Here is a 19,713-nt window from a genome sequence, read left to right on the forward strand (position 1 = left end):
TAATTAAACATCAATGCTTCTTGATGATATTGGCAATATACAAACCATAGTACTAAACTCATCAATAGTCAAGAAAGCATAGCAAATTACAAAACAACAAAACAAAGTTGCAAAAGATAACATAAAAATTAAAAATAAGCTTGTAAATTGAAATCAAGTTATGTGGACCACTGTGACACTCTCCGGCCTCTATGAATACAAGTTATGCAGCCACCAAGTCAACTTCTTTACTGCATAGCAATTTAGCAACAAAGCATTATGTTTACAATTTTACTTATATAATCATTAATATGTAATACTGTAATCAAATATTGGAACACACCTCCCTGTAACCTTCTCGCAGCTTGTCTATTGATAATGCAACATCGTTCAGAAGAGGTACTGCATACCCTGCCTTACCTAAAAAAAAGTATGAGAACAAATGTTACTCCAACTAGCAGTTTTTGAAGTGTCTTATGAAGACTAGAGTTGATCACAGGAAACGGTTTGAAAACCAAATGATCAAAGATGCAGTTACTACACTTATGTTGCAGTTACTACAAATGATCAAACGGTTTGAAAATAATTAATACATCCATTAGGAAAAAAATGTTGCATATACCTATGAAATCCATGACAAGTACATGAAGTTTTATGTCATGTACAATAGGGCATCTGATTCTTGCATCGTTTATCCTGCAATTTATAAACCATCTCAAATTTAATCATTCATCTCAACTACAATGAAGCCCCTCTAAAGCTTCACTTGTGGATAGCCAATAATAACCCTATTAACTTGATCAAAATAGATATATACAAGATTTATTACAGTAAAAAAAATAACATAAGAAATAAACAAAAATAATTGTTTTTTTTTTTACCTCTTCAGATTCCTCATTTCTTTCTCAGCCAATGTCTTCATTAGTTTCCTGGCATTCTTCATGCTTAATACGCGTCTGAATCGAAAGTCCCCTTGTATGTATTTAGCTCTGTCCCTAAAGTTTATTGGACAAAAGAACAAGAGTTAGATCCAAACTTTAAAGTCTACCTATGTAACATATATAAGAAAATACAGGAGGAAAACATTGGGATCCTAGAAACCGTGAGCTTATGTATTATACTCACCATAATCAAAACCTGCTTCATAGCTAGAGTTCTAGACATTAAGAACCTTTGGATTTTGGAGCTAAAACCCAAAAAAATATCTCTCTGCAATAAGCCAATAACTACTCACACCTTCCCCTTGTGTTCTATTAGAAAACAGAAACAAACCTCTTTCTCTCTCACATGCCCAAAACCTCTAATTCATTTCTCATTCTCATTCTTGTTGTCTACACAATCAAGCCATGGAAGAGACAGAAGAGTCAAATGGTAACAAGAAATGCAACACCAAAACCATAAGAGGCATAACCAATAACTCATCCCAGAAACACCATCACCCGCATCACCACCATCAGCTTATACAATACTCGAATGAGTTTGTGTTTTTCAACCAGAACCAGCACTATCAGAGATACTACTACCCAACTCTACTTCCTCTCTAAATTGATTCGAACTCCAAATGTATTAAAAACTTAAATTGATTCATTTAGAAACCCCAAATTAATCGAATTAGTAAAGTAAATCATGTTGTTATAACCTCAAATTGATTCGAACCCCAAGTGAACTAGAAACTCAAATAGATTCATTCAAAACCCGGTAGCAATGAGTTTGAATTAGAAACAATAACAATTCCAGTTGTGCTTGAATTGGAAACAACACAAATAAATTCGAATTACAGTGAAGAAGCTTAACTCAATTGAATGGGTCTCATGATTATGGGGATGAATTGATTATGGGTTCCATCGATTATGGATGCTTGAATTGGGGGTCGAGGTCGAGGTCGACTTCCATCGATTATGGGTGCTTGCTTATGGAGACGAAAACAGATAATTATGGGTCTCGAACTCTCAATCGAGCTTGGGTCTCTTCATCATGGGAAGTTGGATTTGGGAACGGAGGAGATGAAGAGAAGACGAGGTCTGGAACTATCATACAACAATAATGCTATAAAGATGTTTCCCGTAGTAACCCTAAAACCTAGAAATCTAACGGTGAAGATAATAACTTATAGAGCCAACGGTTCCTGAAGATTTTCCACAAGCAGAACCGAACTGAACCGTTTAAATTTCAAACTGTTCGGTTCTAGTTATATATACATTTTTTTCTAACAAGAACCGGACTGAACCGGTCTGAATCGGTTCGGTTCTAACGGTTCCTTCAGGAACCGGGACCGATTAACAGTCCTAGTATGGAGATCAAGAGAGAGGATACCTAAGAAGCATGGACACGGTAAGATTATAACGTATCTAGTGTCGGACACGAACACGGATACGCTTGGGCACATCAAAATACATTCAGACACGCGTATTATATTTAGATGAGTATCGGACACGCCAGTATCCTAGACAGACACGCAAAGAAGTGAAATATGACACTCATACTCTTTGATTGGGTTGGCGTAACTCCAAAGATTGCATCGATCGGTTCTCTCTGTTATTCTTCTTCTCTGTTCTTCAATTGCAAATAGATCTGGGGGAGTAAGAGGTTGGGAAACATGGGTACTTAAATGGGTAAATTCCTCTTATGGTACATGTGTTTGGCTACTTGGACAATTTGGTACCTGATGTATGAAAGCGGACAATTTGGTACCTAAAGTTCTCAAATTTAAGCCATTTTAGTACCTCTATCAATTTTGACCATATTTTCAGGGTTATTTCCGTCATTCTAGTCATAAATTCATTAAATTCACATTTTTCTTCATTTCTTCCTATAATTGCCTCTCCAAAAGAGATAATTAAATTGATATATCTACTTCACTTAGCATCTACTTCGCATATATCGAAAATAAATTTTTTTCTTAATATACTTATTGTATCCTAATTATTTTCTACAAAGGAAATAAATTGCCTTTATGCAATTGTAATTTTTTTCAAAACTTTTTTAATTACTTATAATTAAAATTAATTTAGATTGATAGCTACATTATGAAAACTTATATACGTAAATCATCACAGATACTAAGTGGATGAGTTATCAAATTTTTAGTGATAACTTAGAGGCAATTTGGAGGTATTATAAAAAAAATGAAGTAAAGTTTAGATAAGATAACGGAAATAACCCTGAAAATATGGTCAAAATTGACATAAGTACCAAAATGGCCTAAATTTTAGAACTTTGGGTACCAAATTGTCCGTTTTCATACATCAGGTATCAAATTGTCCAAGTAGCCAAACATCAAGTACCATAGGAGGAATTTACCCGTGCTTAAATTGCAACTGATTAGAATTATCCAGAAACTTTGTATATCAAGTTCCAAGCGCAAAATGATAAGACAATAGCGAGGATTGTGGAGAGCCTCGACAAGGAAAGGGTCGACGATGGAGTCATCTTGGGGGCTCCTGAAATTGACCACATCACAGGAGGATTCTATCGAGAGCTTAGGTGATCCTCTTGTTTCTCCATTCTCCTAAATTTGGGTCAAAGAGAAATAAGAGGATTCCGAGTTTTATTGGTCTGAAAGCATTTGTAGAGAGATAAGAGAGGAGAGAAGAGAGGATTGTGGATAGATTTGGGGGAGTAGTTCACGGGTTTGAGGGATAAGTAAATTTCAAATACCAATAGTTTTGACTTTATCCGGATGTATCACTATGTATGTACTGTGTATTTTATCCTTTAGAAGAAAATTTCACTTATCTTAATTATTTACTTATATAGTAATGTACTTTTTAATTAAATGTATATATGTAAATATAATATATATATATATATATATTAAAATTAATAATTAATTAACGTGTCAATCATGTGTCCGTGTCCAGAATATTTTTCATCTCATGTGTTCACGTATCATACTTTGTCTAATACAGACACGAGTGTCCGTATATGTGCTTCTTAGGAGGAGTAGACTGAAAGAAAGCTAGGTAGTGAAACAATATTAGATGATATTATAGTTCGTCCTCATATTATTGAAGAAATACAGTTCATGTTCATATTGCATAGATCTAATTAGAGATGTTACTCCATTATTTACAAATTACAATACATACATTTCAAAATGGTGGTCTCATCTTTTACTTTTATCATATATTGCATTGATAGAACATCTAATTAGGAATGTATTTCATAAATTATCATTTACTCATCATGTATTAAAATCTGACGCATTTGATGAAAAGAACAAATGACATGAATTTTCCATACCAGTTGAAATGTTATTCACATAAGCAAAAGCCAGCGCATCGCACGGCCGCCCTATTAATTTATAATCTTATATTTACTGAGTTTGGGAATTCGTGCAATTACTGTTCATTAATGATAGGGCGATGTCAATTTTACCCTCAGTCCTGCATTGAGTAATGTCACATGTACCCCTGATTGCACCAGAAGAGGATGTGAGTATCTTTGATCCATTTACATTAAGCCAACTGAATTTTATTTAATACTTTTACTTTGTTTGGATACTGAAAAAATGGGTGGTACTTAGAGAATGATTAAAGCACATAATTCATTTGCTATGAGCTCGAGAACTAAGAATCAACAATGACACATCAATTTAAGTACTCTTTCCCATTTTAGGCATTGAAAGTTCTCTTCAAACAAATTAACAAAGAACGTATCATGTAAAAGTAAAAGACTAAATCCTTCATTTAACTGTTTTTCCAATGCTGTGTTAGAGAGCTAAAAGACTGTTTGTATATACAATATATACCTTTTGTTTTATTGTTTGTTGGCTTTGGTACATTTGGTATAAAATTGACCTATACATTTTCCTGTAAGCTTAGGATTAATATGTGTGTCTCATACCGAAAAGGTCAAGCCAATAATCCACTCTTTTTACTTACTTTTTCTTTTCCTAATGCAGTTTTACAGTTTTAAGAGCAACAATGACTTTGCTTCAGGATCTTGATCATTACATAGCAAGCTATTGATTTGTTAGTTCAGTTCGTCTACTGGATTTTAAGAACGAAATGTTCAATTCATAGATGGCACAAAGCTGAAAAGCACATCATGTAAATACTTTCTTTGAACTGCTTTGTCTTTGTTATAAATATATGATTAGAGTTACATTTACATTTTACAGTTGGACATGTATTTGTAGTAAGGTAACTAAGGTTGTTATGTAGTTTGTTGTAGTTTTTTTTTTCTGATTCGCATAGGTTTTTCATCCCATGTGTTTATTTGACGTTTTTATTTTCTCTGAATTGCGCATTGATACTTTCGTATACTCCTACATTCTATTGGTCTATTCTCTTTTTTTTATATATATAATTTTACTAACAAATTTAACGACAATTTTTAATTCTTTCCTTTTGCTCATAGTTAATCTGACAGTCAGCTAAGGCAGGTCAACAAAACTAGATATATCAGATATTTGGAATGAACAAATATATAGAATACATTAAACTTATTTCAAGAACATTATTATATGAAGTTGTGCACGAATGATTTCAACAATTCGTACATAAAATTAAACTTATTCCTGAAGGTGTTCCTATCATTTGCTGGCCCTTTTTAAGGTGATCATGGATAGGGGTCACTACGCATGCACTGATTGGGAAATCGGATTGGAGGTGAACGGTGATGTTAAGCGTGATGAGATTGAAATATTTGTTAAGGAAATGCTGGAAGGTGAAAAAAAGGCATGCGTCTGAGAAAAAAGGCAAAAGAGTGGAAGAAAATAGCAACAGAAGGTACTGATGTGGGAGGGGTATCATATAATAATTTCGATAGACTGATCAAGGACATGCTCAAATATGGTGGGTAGTAGACTACTACTAGAAGGAGGCACACGTTTGCCATATAACTAAATAGTGTTAAGTATGTGGGCGTTGTATCTTTCTTGTTATTGTGAGAAAGTCTTAGTTACTGTCTTCCTTTTTCATCTTGTATTTTCGTCTTTGTATTTTCATTTATATAATTTGATGATGCCGTTTGCTACTGTCTTTGGTCCTTTTGGTCTATTTTGGTATATATATGCTCAAGAACTTTCTTCATCTTCTTTCTTCCCCAATCAGACACATAATCCATAAGAAGGATGCCTATTATCCCACCTTTCCTATTCTCATTGGCCTGAAGATTGTTCCAGCAGTGGTTTTATCTCTCACACAAAAATAAAATATAAACAAGATAGAGACGTGATCACTAGGCTATCAGAAGAAAAATGATGAGATCACAAAGGAGAAAGCATACTCAGAAGTCAGAACAACAATGATTAGGCACTTATTCATTATAATTATTGAACCCAAGCTATGCCATACAGAATCCATAAAGCTTTCATAAGAACTAGGAGATAAACATTCCATTCCATCAGCTTTCTTCTTTTACGTCTTGGCTTGTTTCACTTCAGACATGAATGAAACTGAAACCAAAACACAACCTCATGTGGTTTGTATTCCATACCCCATCACAAGGCCATTTTAGTCCTATGATGCAACTAGCCAATCTCCTATACTCCAGAGGCTTCCACATAACCTTTGTCAACACTGAGTTTAACCACAGGCGCTTAGTCCAGAGGGCACACATCATCCCTCCTGCCGGATTTTCGTTCGGAACCATACCAGATGGATTGTCACCATGTGACAAAGATGCAACCCAAGATGTTCCAGCACTGAGTGATTCTGTCACAACCCAGAATTTCGAATGATAAAAATTCGAATTCGAAACCATGAAAACTCTAAAACAATCTCAAGTATATTGAAAATCATCTTATCATAACAGTGTATCGAAACTTTGTCCACATCATGACTCAGTCGACTTGAATAATACACAACCAATGAAAATGTATAATTCACTCAATCCTTACCACAAACAGCAGAAAGAAATCTCCGACAATCTTCAGCGAAAACCCTCTAATTCTGCTAATCCACACCTGCAGAACTATCACATACACCATCGAATAGGTGCACCGAGATTGTAAACACAAACCCGGTAAGTTTTGCAACTCGTATGAGTAACAACAATATAACTCGCATATAAATACAAAAGAAAATTACTAAAAATATTTAATTAAAAATTTACTCATGAGTCATTAGACGGCCCATCTGGTTGTCCAATAATATCTGAAAATATAAATGCTCATGAGAAATCGGGTAACTCATCTGTTTACCCAAATACATTTATAATACGGGTACTCATGAGCGCTAAGTACTCATCTGTTACCCCTCATGCAGTACGCCGCCAAACATTGGCAACCACTTGCTACCTAATATCCAAAAATATGGGTACTCATAAGCCGGTAACACATCTATTACCTCTCATGCCAGTACACCGGCAAACAGACTAGAGCTCTAACTATATCGTAACTGTCGCTCAGGCAAGGCTAGGTTCCGACATGCCAACACGTCCGAAGACTGGTCCGAAGACATAACACACGTCCGAAGAAAGAAAACGTTTTAACAAAACTCAATGTTAAAACCACGTACAATAACAATCCACTCATGTTATTGTACTATAACAAGTGACTCTTGCTCAAATAAAATAAATATAATTGGCACAATATAATTCATTTGGAAATAAGAACGTAACAGTATATAATATAACAACTCATATATATGTATCGTATTTACCATTTTATACACATACACCACCCACTATATTATATACATGTCATAGTTTGATCCTTTTAAGAAAACGTAAATATGAGTCACCACCAAGGGTAGACTCGTCATAGTGAGATTTACTCACATTCACCATAGTCCATAATCACAAAACTTTTTCAAAATCATTTATTAAAATAGCGTTTCACTTACTCATTAACCATAGACGATCAAGTTCATGTAATTTAAACCAAAATATATTTTTAAAATAATTTTTATAAACTAGTGATGCAACGACTATGGTGACAACTCAAACTAAATTCATAATTATAATACTACTTCGATCATGATGATTATTGTGAGGTTTACTCACCTTATTTCCTGCGTGCAACTTCCACGATACTGAAAATAATTTCCTCACTCGTTTCGTCGGTCACCTAATAGCATGATAAAATGCTTAGAAAATGATACGTAAAATATCAGGTGACGATTTCAGTACAGCTAAATGTTGTTCATAAAACATTGTTCATGTTTACTAAACATTGTTCCAATACTGTTTTACTATAAACACTGTTCATCAACACTGTTCATCAACACTGTTCATAAAACATTGTTCATGTTTACTAAACATTGTTCCAATACTGTTTTTACTAACATTGTTCATATTTACTGTTTTCCAGAACACTGTTTACATAGTAGTGTTCACGGTAACTGTTCATCAACACTGTTCACATTACTATGTATGCGTCGTCACTGTTCACCGACCGTCATCACTGACCGCCAAATTTCACCATCACAATCTAAATGACATTCCTAACAACTTCTTAGTTCAGCACAAAGTCTAATTCTGAGCATAAACACTTCAATTTAAAAAGAATCGAAAAACCCCAATTTAAAAACCTAGGATTTCTTTTCTTCGATTCTCCTAGCACACAATGATTGGGGTTAAATCTTTTGGAGGGTTTGTAGTATGGAATGAAACCTTCAAAATTGGACAAGAATCGTACAGATTGGTTGCCGAAGGAGGGAGATCTGACGAGTTGAAGTTCGGCGAAATATGCTTTTTCGGGAGAACTTCCGGGCTTCGCCGCTGCTAAACGGCAGCGAGATGGCGGGTGGCGCTGTCACCAATCGACAGGGGACGCAGCAACCTTTAAAACGTGTCTGGTGCGCTGCTCTATGGTGGCTAGACGGCGGAGATCCAGCGGCCCAAAGTCGGCTGCTCGGAGAGAAGAATTTTGGATTTTTTTCGGGTGAACAGTACCCGTGAACAGTACAGATCCGAATTTCTGATTTTTCTCCCCCTTTTTCTCTTTAATTCCCCTATTTATACTATTTTCCAAAAATGTCCAAATATCTTTTGATTTGTAACTTCTTCATACGAACTCCGATTTAGGCGTGTCACGTGTCCACGAATTCGTATTGACGAGCGCTACGACGTTCATGTAAGAAGTTTTCTATGAAACCCAATGATTCAAAAGTCAACTCTTAGACTCATCAAATTGAACGTTTCCAAATAATTAATATTTCGAACCCTTTCGTTTTCATCCTCGGCTTATAAAATTGGATAATGACCAACTTAATAATAACCGGGAACTCATTAGAAATTAGATATGAATTTTTCGGGGTATTACAAATTCCACTATAACAAACTGTCTTGGTCCATTCAAAGAGCTACTAATCAAGCTTAAGAACTTGTCCGATGTGCCCCAGGTTAGTGCGTAATCTCAGATGGGGTTATGGGTTTTGGGAGGGAAGCTGCTGTGGAATTGGTTATACCAGAGGTTCAGTTTTGGACTACCTCTGCTTGTGGCTTCGTGGGTTACTTGCAGTATTTTGAACTACTTAAAAGAGGCATGTCTCCATTCAAAGGTACCTATCTTGGACACCTTTACTTCTTCCTTTCTATCCTTATTATTCATTTGAAAATTTTCCCAGTCTAATGTGTACAATATTCTTCTATGGTAAGTGATCATCATTCATCAGGACTGGTGATCATGTGACTAGCTAGAACGTAACTTACAGATGCAGTATGTTATGTGTTATATACGCCAATGAATTACTCAATTTTTCTTTTATTTGATACAAATGTTACTCAAGTTTGTAGAGGTTCAAGCAGAGTTTAACTTATGATTTTACCTTCATCATCTTGATAGATTGTAAAGGGATCCACATAACTAAGCAGTAAAATGTACTAGGGTAGCATATTGAGTGTTATTTAATGAACTTTTAATGAATACTTATGTATGAAGCAATATATCCTCTCATCATGTAGTTGAAATTTTGCAGTAAGTACTCCCGGAGCTAACTATTGAATTTCCTAATCAATTTGTTTCAGAAGAAATTAATTGTGATAATCCAATACTTGATACTCCAATTGATTGGATCCCGGGCATGAAAAATGCCAGACTGAGGGACATTCCCTACCATACTAATGAGATAATGTTCGATTTTATGGGATCAGAAGCAGAGAACTGCTTGAAATCTTCTGCAATTATCTTCAACACCTTTGACGAATTCGAACATGAAGTACTAGAAGCAATTTCAAATAGTTTCCCCAACATTTACACAATAGGTCCACTTCCTTTGTTATGCAGACATATACCAAACGAAACCCCAATCAACTCACTCAACCCAAGCTTATGGAAAGAAGACTCAAAATTACTTGAATGGCTTGATAGATGGGAACCAAACTCAGTTCTGTATGTGAACTATGGCAGTGTGACTGTGATGACAGACCAACATTTACAAGAATTTGCATGGGGCTTAGCAAATAGCAAGCACCCATTTTTGTGGGTAGTTAGGCCTGATGTGGAAAAGAGTGAATCTGTAAATTTACCAGATGAATTTCTTGAGGAGGTCAAGGATAGGGGATACATAGCAAGCTGGGCACCACAAGAACAAGTGTTGGGTCATAATGCAGTTGGGGCTTTCTTGACTCACTATGGTTGGAATTCTATGTTGGAAAGTGTGAGTGAGGGTGTGCCTGTGATTTGCTGGCCTTTCTTTGCTGATCAACAAACCAATTGTGGATTTGCTTGTGGAAGTTGGGACATTGGATTGGAGGTGAAGCATGATGTCAAGAGATGTGATATTGAAGGGGTTGTTAGGGACATGATGGAAGGGGAGAAGGGGAAGGAGTTGAGACAGAGGGCATCGCTATGGAAGAAGAAGACAATTGAAGCAACTAATATTGGTGGATCATCTTATGGTAATTTTAAAAGGTTGATAGAGTATCTTAATGTATAAAACGTAACACTCTACGTATTTTAACTTGATGTTGATGGTTTTATTTAATAAGGGCTAATGCGGCTACCTTAAGTCTTGATTAATGAAACCATAGAATACAATAGGGGGATGTATAGCCTAAACCTCATTTTACAGAAAGTAACATATTCTAATATGCACCAGTTGGCAAATAGTGCAACATTTGGCTACTGTATTTGTTTTGACAAAGCGGTGATACAACGTGAAGATACTGTACTAAAAGTACTAAGAGATATTAACGACAAACATCATAACAAATATTAGTGCAACTTTCCTACTGCATTGCCACACAAAATCATATCTAGCAACTTTATGCTTCATCATGTTAGTGGGAAGGTCGCGACCATTTGACGAAGCAAAGAACTCGCCACCTAACTAGAACAGACCAAGTACTGAAGGTGCCAACACCGGGACAACGCACACATCTTCTTATTGAAAGCTATAAATAATTAAAATCTAGAAGAATAAGATACCTAGAAAATAAAAAAAACATAATTGGGCTAATTTCCCTAGCTCATGCCAAGCTCAAAAAAGAGCCCAAACCCAAGCCCAATGTAGAGGAACACCACAGCAAACCAAGCAAACCCAGCCCAATTCCATCATGGTCACCGCCGACGAATCCTCAACCTTGCACCTTCACCGGACCGCCAACACAACTTTGGGAATCACCATCGCACCAAGGAGAAACGCCTTCATAGGTTGGATGCAAGCCAAGGGGAGTCGTGATTTAGTCGTAGACATCAGGGACCTAAGATAGATTTTCGAGATCCAACCAAGATTGGCTCAGATCGGAGACCTGAGATCCAATCCGGATAAGCTTGAGTTTAGCAACTCCCAGCCACGCCGCCATGAACGGTCTCTTAACTAGCCGCTTCCCAACCCACCGTTGATACCTCCATTCAGAACATTGGGGAATGAACCAAAACCACCCGGCTGCCATGGTCTCCTCCTTCATCAGCTTACATTCAGCCACACCAGACTCACAAGGAGTCGACAAAATTATTGATTGTTATCTATTTATATTTGTATGACCAGAACATGACTTACTTCTTAAAAAAAACATGACTTACTAGTCAAAATGATTTTTTTTACCGAAATGATCCTTATATATTAAAATATTTTACACACTACTTTGTAACTTCCCTTCTACTAGTTATGTCTTTAAGCTGCTAGCAGTGATTAAGGCTGGCAAAAATGAGCCAAACAAAACCGAACCAACCATTACCAGCCGAACCAACTAAGTTGGTTAGCAAGTATGTCGGTAACTGATACTTCGGTACAATAGTACCGAACCAACTTCCATAAGTTGGTACGGTAACGGTAATGATTTTGGTGAAAATTGTAATACCGTACCAACCGAATTTTTTATATTTAATTATTTATTTTTTAATTTATTATTACATATATTGATCTTAGCCATTGATATATCCAAACACAATCTCAACCCTTGAACATTTCAGCCCTACTCCTAAGTCCCAAGTCCAAACTCGTATTCTTGTCTGCCGCATCTATCATTCTATCCTCATTTTGAAACTTCACCTCTCTTCTCTCCTGTTTCAGTGATTTCACACCTTCACAAATCTCTCTCACACAGACACAGTCACACTCACCCACCTTATCTTAATACCACATAGCCACACTTACCGACTTGCGTGCCTCATTCTCGTCGAAGACTCGAATACCCAGCTTCATGAAGACGTAAACTCTTGAACTAAATCAGAGAGACAAAGACTCATTCTCCATTTCTCCATATCAGGGCCTAGGTAAACTGAATCAATCTCTCATTCTCTTTCAATTTGTGAATCTGAAACTTGACCAACCTCTTCTCTTGATTCAAGCAAGTTTGATTGTGTATCTGTAGTTGCATCAATAATCCAATTATATTCATTGATTTCATTCAAGCAAGTTGTTTTGATTGCATTTATGTTTCTGTTGTTGCATCCATGATCCATTTATCTTCATTATAATCAATTTGAAATTCAATGAGTGGTATGATGCGTTGTGTGTATGAATATATGCATTTATCTTGCATCAATATCTTTGCAGGTCCTCCTGGCCAGGAGATCATAACCTTTTCGCCTTTCCCAAATCTATTGGTCAGTTGTTGTTGGCCGTATTCTTGTGCTTGTCAGAAGAGGAGGTTAATATGCTTGAAGCAAATTTTAGGTAACATTGCTAAACTGCAGCCAAATATATATACTCTGGTAGATTATATATGTTATAATTGTTATTGATCAATATCTGCAGTGAGTTGGTGTAACATTGGATTAATAAGTTATCATACTTTCTTCTACCAATAGTTTTATTTAGAGATTTAGATATGACCTTATTTAATGGGGCGATGACAATACAGTCCTACATACGAAATTTTAGCATACAAGAAAAGCTATAGAGAACTGATACTTAAATTTAGTAGAAGTTGGATCATTCACAGTGAGTAACCAGGGCACATCCTCCTCCCTGACCCAAATGTCAACAGCTCAAAGTCTTGGCCTTTGACATCAATATCCTTACCGATGAACCATTCAGGGCAAAACTCATTAGGATTGTCCCACAGTTGTAATAATATCTGATGCTTCTTTGTTAGATGTTTAAACTGGTGCGTTGGATGCACTATTTAGGCATTTAGGCATATATACAACATTGTTTGATGTTCTTATTTTTACAACTTAACAGGCAGAGACAGAGATATCCTTATTGAAACAAGAAAAATTACGATTGCAATCACAAGCAAGTTTTTTGTTTTTGTTTTAGGTGTTCTTTTTGTTCACTTTGCTCTACTGCATCACATATTTATTTATGGTGGACCATTGATATATGATCTAACAGCCAGTGATTGTAAATGTTAACGGATGGAGTTCTATTAGTGATTATCATGAGCACATAAGTTCTACAAGCATAGAGTAAATGTATTCACATTGCTGAAAATAAATAAGGATCCAAACCATATAACTTTAGCATTCCCTGGAATTATCAAAAATCGAGCAACACAATGATCAACATATCCCAATGGAGAAACCATCCTAAAATGGTTGCATTAACATAGAACTTTATATGTGCTAGCTCCCTTTTTATACATTTCTCTAGAGAAACTTATTATGTGCTTTAAAGGATGCCTCCCTTGAATACATATGTCGCTGGAGAAGCTTATTATGCTTTTTAAAGGATGCCTCACATAACATCAAGATTTGAATGGTTGAAACTAGAGGTAATTTGTTATCAAAGTTTGGTTCTTGTTCCAAAAATAAGAATATCAGAACTTTGATATCTCCGGGACTAATAGGGTACTCCTGTGGAAAATCGTAGCATAGTCTTTGCTTCTCTATAGGGTATTACTTTATTGAAAACACTTTGTACGACGTTCTTAACATATTTTTACCTCCAATTGTACTTTGCTTAGCTCTTATTGTTGTAGTATTGAGTCATTTAGTCGAGTTAGGAGTCTATAGTGGCGTTGGTTGCATTTTGGTGTTAAAACATATTGAAAACACAAAAATTATCAAAAGTTCTATTTAGAGTAGGATTCCTTATGTAACTAGGAAACCTAGTTAAATTATGAGCCTTTATTAATCGGCATTTCTATTACATTTGTGATATATTGAGAATCCTACTTGCATTATGAATCCTTTTAAGATCAAGAAACGTACCATTTGGGAAAATCCTACTTGAACTGAAACTCTTATTCCGTAACTTTAATACTCCGTAACTTACTTGTCTTTATTCTTGTCTTTTATGATTTTCAGATTTTAAAGATGAGATTATGTAGCTAAAATGAAGAAAAAATAGAGAAAAAGAAGCAAAGGAGGAAAATAAAGAAAGAAAGAGACACCTAAAAAGGAGAAAAATAATGAATTTATCAAAGGAGATTGCACCCACCAATCACAAAAATAAGTGAAAGAAAAAGAGAGAAAGAAAAAAGAAGATAAAAAGAGATAATGCAAGAGAAAAAGAATGAGACACCTAAAAAGGAGAAAAGTAAGGAATTTATCAAAGGAGATTGCACCCACCAATGACAAATATAAGTGAAAGAAATTGAGGAGAAAGAAAAAAGAAGAGAGAATAAAAAAAGATAATGCAAGAGAGAAAGAATGAAACATCTAAAAATGAGAAAAAAGAAGGAATTTATCAAATGAGATTGCACCCACCAATGACAAAAATAAGTGAAAAAAATTGAGGAGAAAAAGTCCAAGCTATAATATTCAAGAAGTCAAAAAAATCTTCTATTAATAGCACATCATTCATAAAGAAAAATCATCACTTCTCCTTAGCATTCAAGAGCCAAAACTCTACCAAAACACCACCATAAACTTCTCTCACAAATCAGCCAAGCCGTCTACCCCAAAACCATCATCATCTCCACCGAGTTTCCCCTATTGTAGTCGTACCTCTAAGGTTCCTACAACGTGTGGTTCTCGCAACTAATCTCCATGACTTCGTTCATTTGTGTAAATCTACAATTATTTGTCTATGAAGATTGTAAGTTGTTGTTTATGTGCAAATATTGGTTTTGTATTTGTTTCAGAATTTTCAGATTGTATTTAATATGTTTTTGAGACTATGCCGAATCTATGTTGTTATAATTATAAAGTTTGTATTTCTATTGTTGTGTTCTACTCTTCTTTTACTTGCTCTTGGATAATTTTCAGATATGTGCATACGAATTTAGTGCTTGAATGTAATCCCTAAGATTGTATTTGAGTGCTATCTTCATCATCTATATTGACACAAATAGAATCATGCCCTAAGTAGGTTTGGTTTGTGTTAATTAAAGTGGGAAATTCTAGAAATTTACATGTACCCCATGGTAAGTGACGTCACCGTGAAGCATGTCTCCAACAAAGATTTGGTGCTTAAATATAATCTTGTTTGATTTTTACCCTAAGTGTTGTTAAACTTGATTACATGCAATTTAGGTGAGGCCCTAAGTCAACCTAAACGTAAATAGAAATCTTGCATGATTAGATATTCCCCTAAGGCTCTAATTGTATTGGTGTCTAAAAGTATGTCATCAGATGAATTAGAATGCATGATAGAACCAAACTTGTAATTATGTGGTACATTGGTGAATTTGGTTTAGTTTGGTAAAGAGAAGTCAATCATGTAAATAGTAATTTGGGTTTTATTTTAGTAATTAATAATCAATCTTAAACCCACCATTATTTGTTAACACTAAAAGTTTAGAGTTCTCTTCAATTCCCTAAATTGAATGATCCCTGCTTATTCTATACTAACGATGACATTTTACAGGGTTTATTATAGACGTCTTAGAACGCTCTATCATTTATCCTATACATGTGACAAGGGTATTAGTTTCTGTTCATTGTGGTGAGTTGATGAATTGATTATTGTTACGAGGTTTTGAATGATATATCCAAATGTTTCAGGTACAAGGATATGGAGTGGTCACAGAGTGGTATTCAAGCAAGCAATTCGACCCCATCAAGTCGATCTGTTGCAAATGCAAAGACAATTGCACCCCTGTCAGGGCAGCATCTACCACCAGCTGCACATCCACCACCTCCAATTGATGCTCCATCAACTTCTACACAAGTCTGTGGCAAGAAAAAGAAGGAACCTGCCAACAAAAGCCCTCTTTGGAATCATTTTACGAGGTGCAAGCTCCTAGGAACAGAGACCTTGGATCCAAAATGGTGCATCTGTAACCATTGTAATGATAAAGTGTTGTGCGAGTTATCAAAAAATGGGACTAGCTCGATGTGGAACCATGCCAAGAAGTGCACTTCTCACCCGATGTATGAAAACATGGATCCGAAGCAATCAAAGTTGAATGGGAGTAATGTTAGTGGAGGCAGTGGATACCACAAGTATAATAAGAAGAGATTTGCATATCTAACATTATATACATGATCTGTTGAACTAAATACATTGTATATCTAGCATTATATAAGGTTATGAGGCATTCTTCTGGAGTTCTAGTGTCTTTACCTGTTGGTTGAATATTTTCACACGTTGGTTCTAATAATTTTGGTTCATGTCAGAAAATGCTTTCAATCAAGGTTATAAGGCAGGAAGGAATGCCACAAGCTCCAAACCAATGCCTATCACAAGAGGAGAGTGAAGTCATCGATGTTGCTATTCCGCATCAATCCTTGAATTTGTTAGCAAAATTCGATTTCCTTTTGTTGGATATGTAATCGTATTATTGTATGAATTATGAAGTTTGTTTAAATTTCTTTTGTCAGCAAAGAAATTAAGTTGGGCCTTAGACTTAATTGGGCCGATATTATATCTTAGTAAATGATCATTACTAACCGAACCAATCGAAAATATCGGTATACCGAAAACTTGGTACATAGGCTTAAATAGTCGGTAATTGTACAAATTTTCTCATTACTAATTACAATTAGTTGGTAGATGTTAATGAAAAAAATAAATTGGTAATGTGCCAAACCCAACCCTAGCAGTGATTCTCAATAAGCAATGATCAAAATTGTGTTAGCAAGACGGAAACGCAAGTATGCAACCTGGTATAATATTAAATTTTACATTTAACAAACAGGCATCCGACCTTAGCTCAGTTGGTAGAGCGGAGAACTGTAGTGGGTAACCGTCAGATATCCTTAGGTCGCTCGTTCGAATCCGGCAGGTCGGAATTTTGGTTTTTGTTTTTTGTCAAATTACTTTATTATAAATTTTCATACTTATTTGATTATAGAAGGTCACGTTGATTATATGATGCATGTCACTTCTTACCCCAAAATCCCCATAGATCAGCTTTTACGATAAGCTCATAAAACTCACACCACCAAAACAGAGAGAGAGAAAAAGCCAATGGAACCACAGCTACCAACATTTGCTCTCTCATTCCTCATCTTCAACCTCCTCCTCACCACCACTACCCAAAGCCCTTCCTGCCAACCCACCTGCGGCTCCCTTCACCTGAGCTACCCTTTCGGCTCCGGCCCCGGTTGCGGCTCCCCAACTTTCCAACCATACACAACCTGCACAACCACCGCCAACCAGCTCCTTCTGACCACCCACACCGGATCATACCCGATCACCTCCATCTCCTACTCCACCAACACCATAACCCTAACGCCACCCTCCATGTCCACCTGCACCTCCATGCAACCCACCTCCACCAACCTGGGCTTTGACTGGGCCAGCCCGTTCCAGCTCGGCCCATCAACTTTCATCCTCCTCTCCTGCCAACCTCCGACCTCCTCTCTCACCCTCAAAGATTCCTCCACCCCACTCTGCGACCCTTCCTACTCTCATCTCTGCGCTGCCATCTATACGTGTCCCTCCGTCACCGGAATCAACCTCCCTCTCTTCCCTCCCACGAACACTTGCTGCGTCTACTCCCCCGGAAACCTAGACGCCACGGGTGAGCTAGACCTCCGGGGGCTCAAGTGTAAGGGATACACCTCCGTCGTGTCGCTCGGGGATTATCCGACGGACCCGAGCAAGTGGGAGTATGGAGTGGCGCTGAATTACAACCACGGAGGCGGTTTGGATGGTGGCATTGTGGAGACGAAGTGCAAGAGTTGTGAAATGAGTGGTGGTGTTTGTGGTTATGCTACTTCTGATAATACGTTTCTTTGTGTTTGTAACGATGGCCGCTACAACACCACTTCGGATTGTTCTTACAATAATTACAGTGGTGTTCAACAAGGTGACATTTGGAGTTCGGAATCTGGCTCTGATTTACCAGCTTCTCCGGCTTGTAAGTTCTTCTTCTTCTTCCTCCTCTCCAATTATTAATTAATTAGTTTAAAAATAAATAAAATAGTAAAGCAAAAAAGCTATTGTTCTATACTTCTATAGGAACCCGATGCCTTAACTTTATTTCAGGGCAATCCAGTACTTTTGCAGAACTATTAGAACGTGGCTTAGAATTACATTCGATTTTCGTTTTTGGAGAATAAAGCCAACTTATATGACGTAGTTGTGAAAATGCACGTTACTTGAGCCTTACAGTCGAAGTTGCGAGACGAACGTACTCACTACCTTAGCTACTTTCATGCATGTGATGAATTCTTAAGTTTAAACATGGTAGTAAATTAAACACAAGTACTTATCACGTACGTTTCAGATTCTGCACCAAAAGGAGATCACCTATATGAGGTTAGTCTACGATTGCATATTAAGCTAGTCTTATGTGACCCACAAGATTAACCTAGTTTTGCCGAAACATTTTGAACTGGCATTAGTTTTTATGTACAAGTTTAGGACATTTTCCGTTGGTAAAGGCATTATTATTCTTGCAGAATAATTAAGAGCTACATTTTATTAGTATGCTAAAATATCAGTCTATTCAATTTTGTAGGGAAAATTTGGTTGGGGCTCATGGTGCTGGCTGAACTGGCCATTTTAACAGCTTGACGAAGATGGCTTTTGTTGAGAATCGGATAAGAATTGCGCTTGTTTTGACGTTTGTAAGCTGTACTGTAGTAGGACTTTGAAGGACTTCAAAGTAGTGAACTTGTTTTCGTAGGAAACAGCAGGGCAAGTGATGAGTAATGATAAAATAGTCAAATGGAAATATAGAGAAGAGGAATAAAGATGAGCAAGAGCACCAGCCACCAGCATTTTATGCACAAATAGATGTGACGGCCTCCACTTGAAGATTGCACCAAGTTGGGTGGTTTAAGTTCATTGAATTTGCTTTGTACCAAATTTTAGGAATCACCCCAATTCAATTTTAGCTTGGAATTTCCAGAGAGCAATATTGGTTTTTCACTGTTATCAGTTGCAACTGCTCAGTTGTGATGATCAATCGGATCAGAACTCAAATCTTCTGCGTTCTATACAGCAACTCGTCTTATAAATATACAAAACGACTACTGATTCAAAACCACTCAACTTGGCCATACATATATTGTACAAGGCAAACTCGCAAATCCACATGTCTCCGAGATAATACTAT

At 36.4% G+C, this 19,713-nt stretch overlaps 2 protein-coding genes, 1 non-coding gene and 1 pseudogene across 4 annotated transcripts; 3 read left to right on the top strand and 1 right to left on the bottom strand.

Moving 5' to 3' along the window:
• LOC126782818 (uncharacterized) lies at nt 1-2,042 on the bottom strand. 2 transcript variants are annotated; one of them, XR_007670811.1, is made up of 5 exons: nt 1,105-2,042; nt 861-974; nt 602-675; nt 323-399; nt 1-230 (listed from the first exon to the last, which is right to left on the bottom strand). XR_007670811.1 is itself a non-coding variant. In XM_050508149.1 (5 exons), the coding sequence occupies exons 1-5, from the start codon at nt 1,790-1,792 to the stop codon at nt 228-230; spliced, it is 288 nt and encodes a 95-aa protein (XP_050364106.1). In that variant the 5' UTR covers nt 1,793-2,042; the 3' UTR covers nt 1-227. The 2 variants fall into 2 exon arrangements, 1 of the variants encoding a protein (XP_050364106.1); XM_050508149.1 differs by having other exon boundaries at nt 1,773-2,042.
• A 4,312-nt stretch (nt 2,043-6,354) lies between these two features.
• On the top strand, nt 6,355-10,805 carry LOC126801890 (linamarin synthase 2-like; annotated as a pseudogene).
• A 6,542-nt stretch (nt 10,806-17,347) lies between these two features.
• TRNAY-GUA (transfer RNA tyrosine (anticodon GUA)) lies at nt 17,348-17,436 on the top strand. Its single transcript is given in 2 exon segments — nt 17,348-17,384; nt 17,401-17,436. It is a non-coding gene; the product is annotated as a tRNA-Tyr (tRNA).
• A 137-nt stretch (nt 17,437-17,573) lies between these two features.
• On the top strand, nt 17,574-19,591 carry LOC126782737 (wall-associated receptor kinase-like 20). Its single transcript, XM_050508048.1, has 2 exons — nt 17,574-18,510; nt 19,114-19,591. Exons 1-2 carry the CDS (start codon nt 17,616-17,618, stop codon nt 19,167-19,169), a joined length of 951 nt encoding a protein of 316 aa, XP_050364005.1. The 5' UTR covers nt 17,574-17,615; the 3' UTR covers nt 19,170-19,591.
• Nucleotides 19,592-19,713: the final 122 nt, after the last annotated feature.

Source organism: Argentina anserina, chromosome 1, assembly GCF_933775445.1.
Source record: "Argentina anserina chromosome 1, drPotAnse1.1, whole genome shotgun sequence".
Lineage (NCBI taxonomy): Eukaryota > Viridiplantae > Streptophyta > Magnoliopsida > Rosales > Rosaceae > Argentina > Argentina anserina.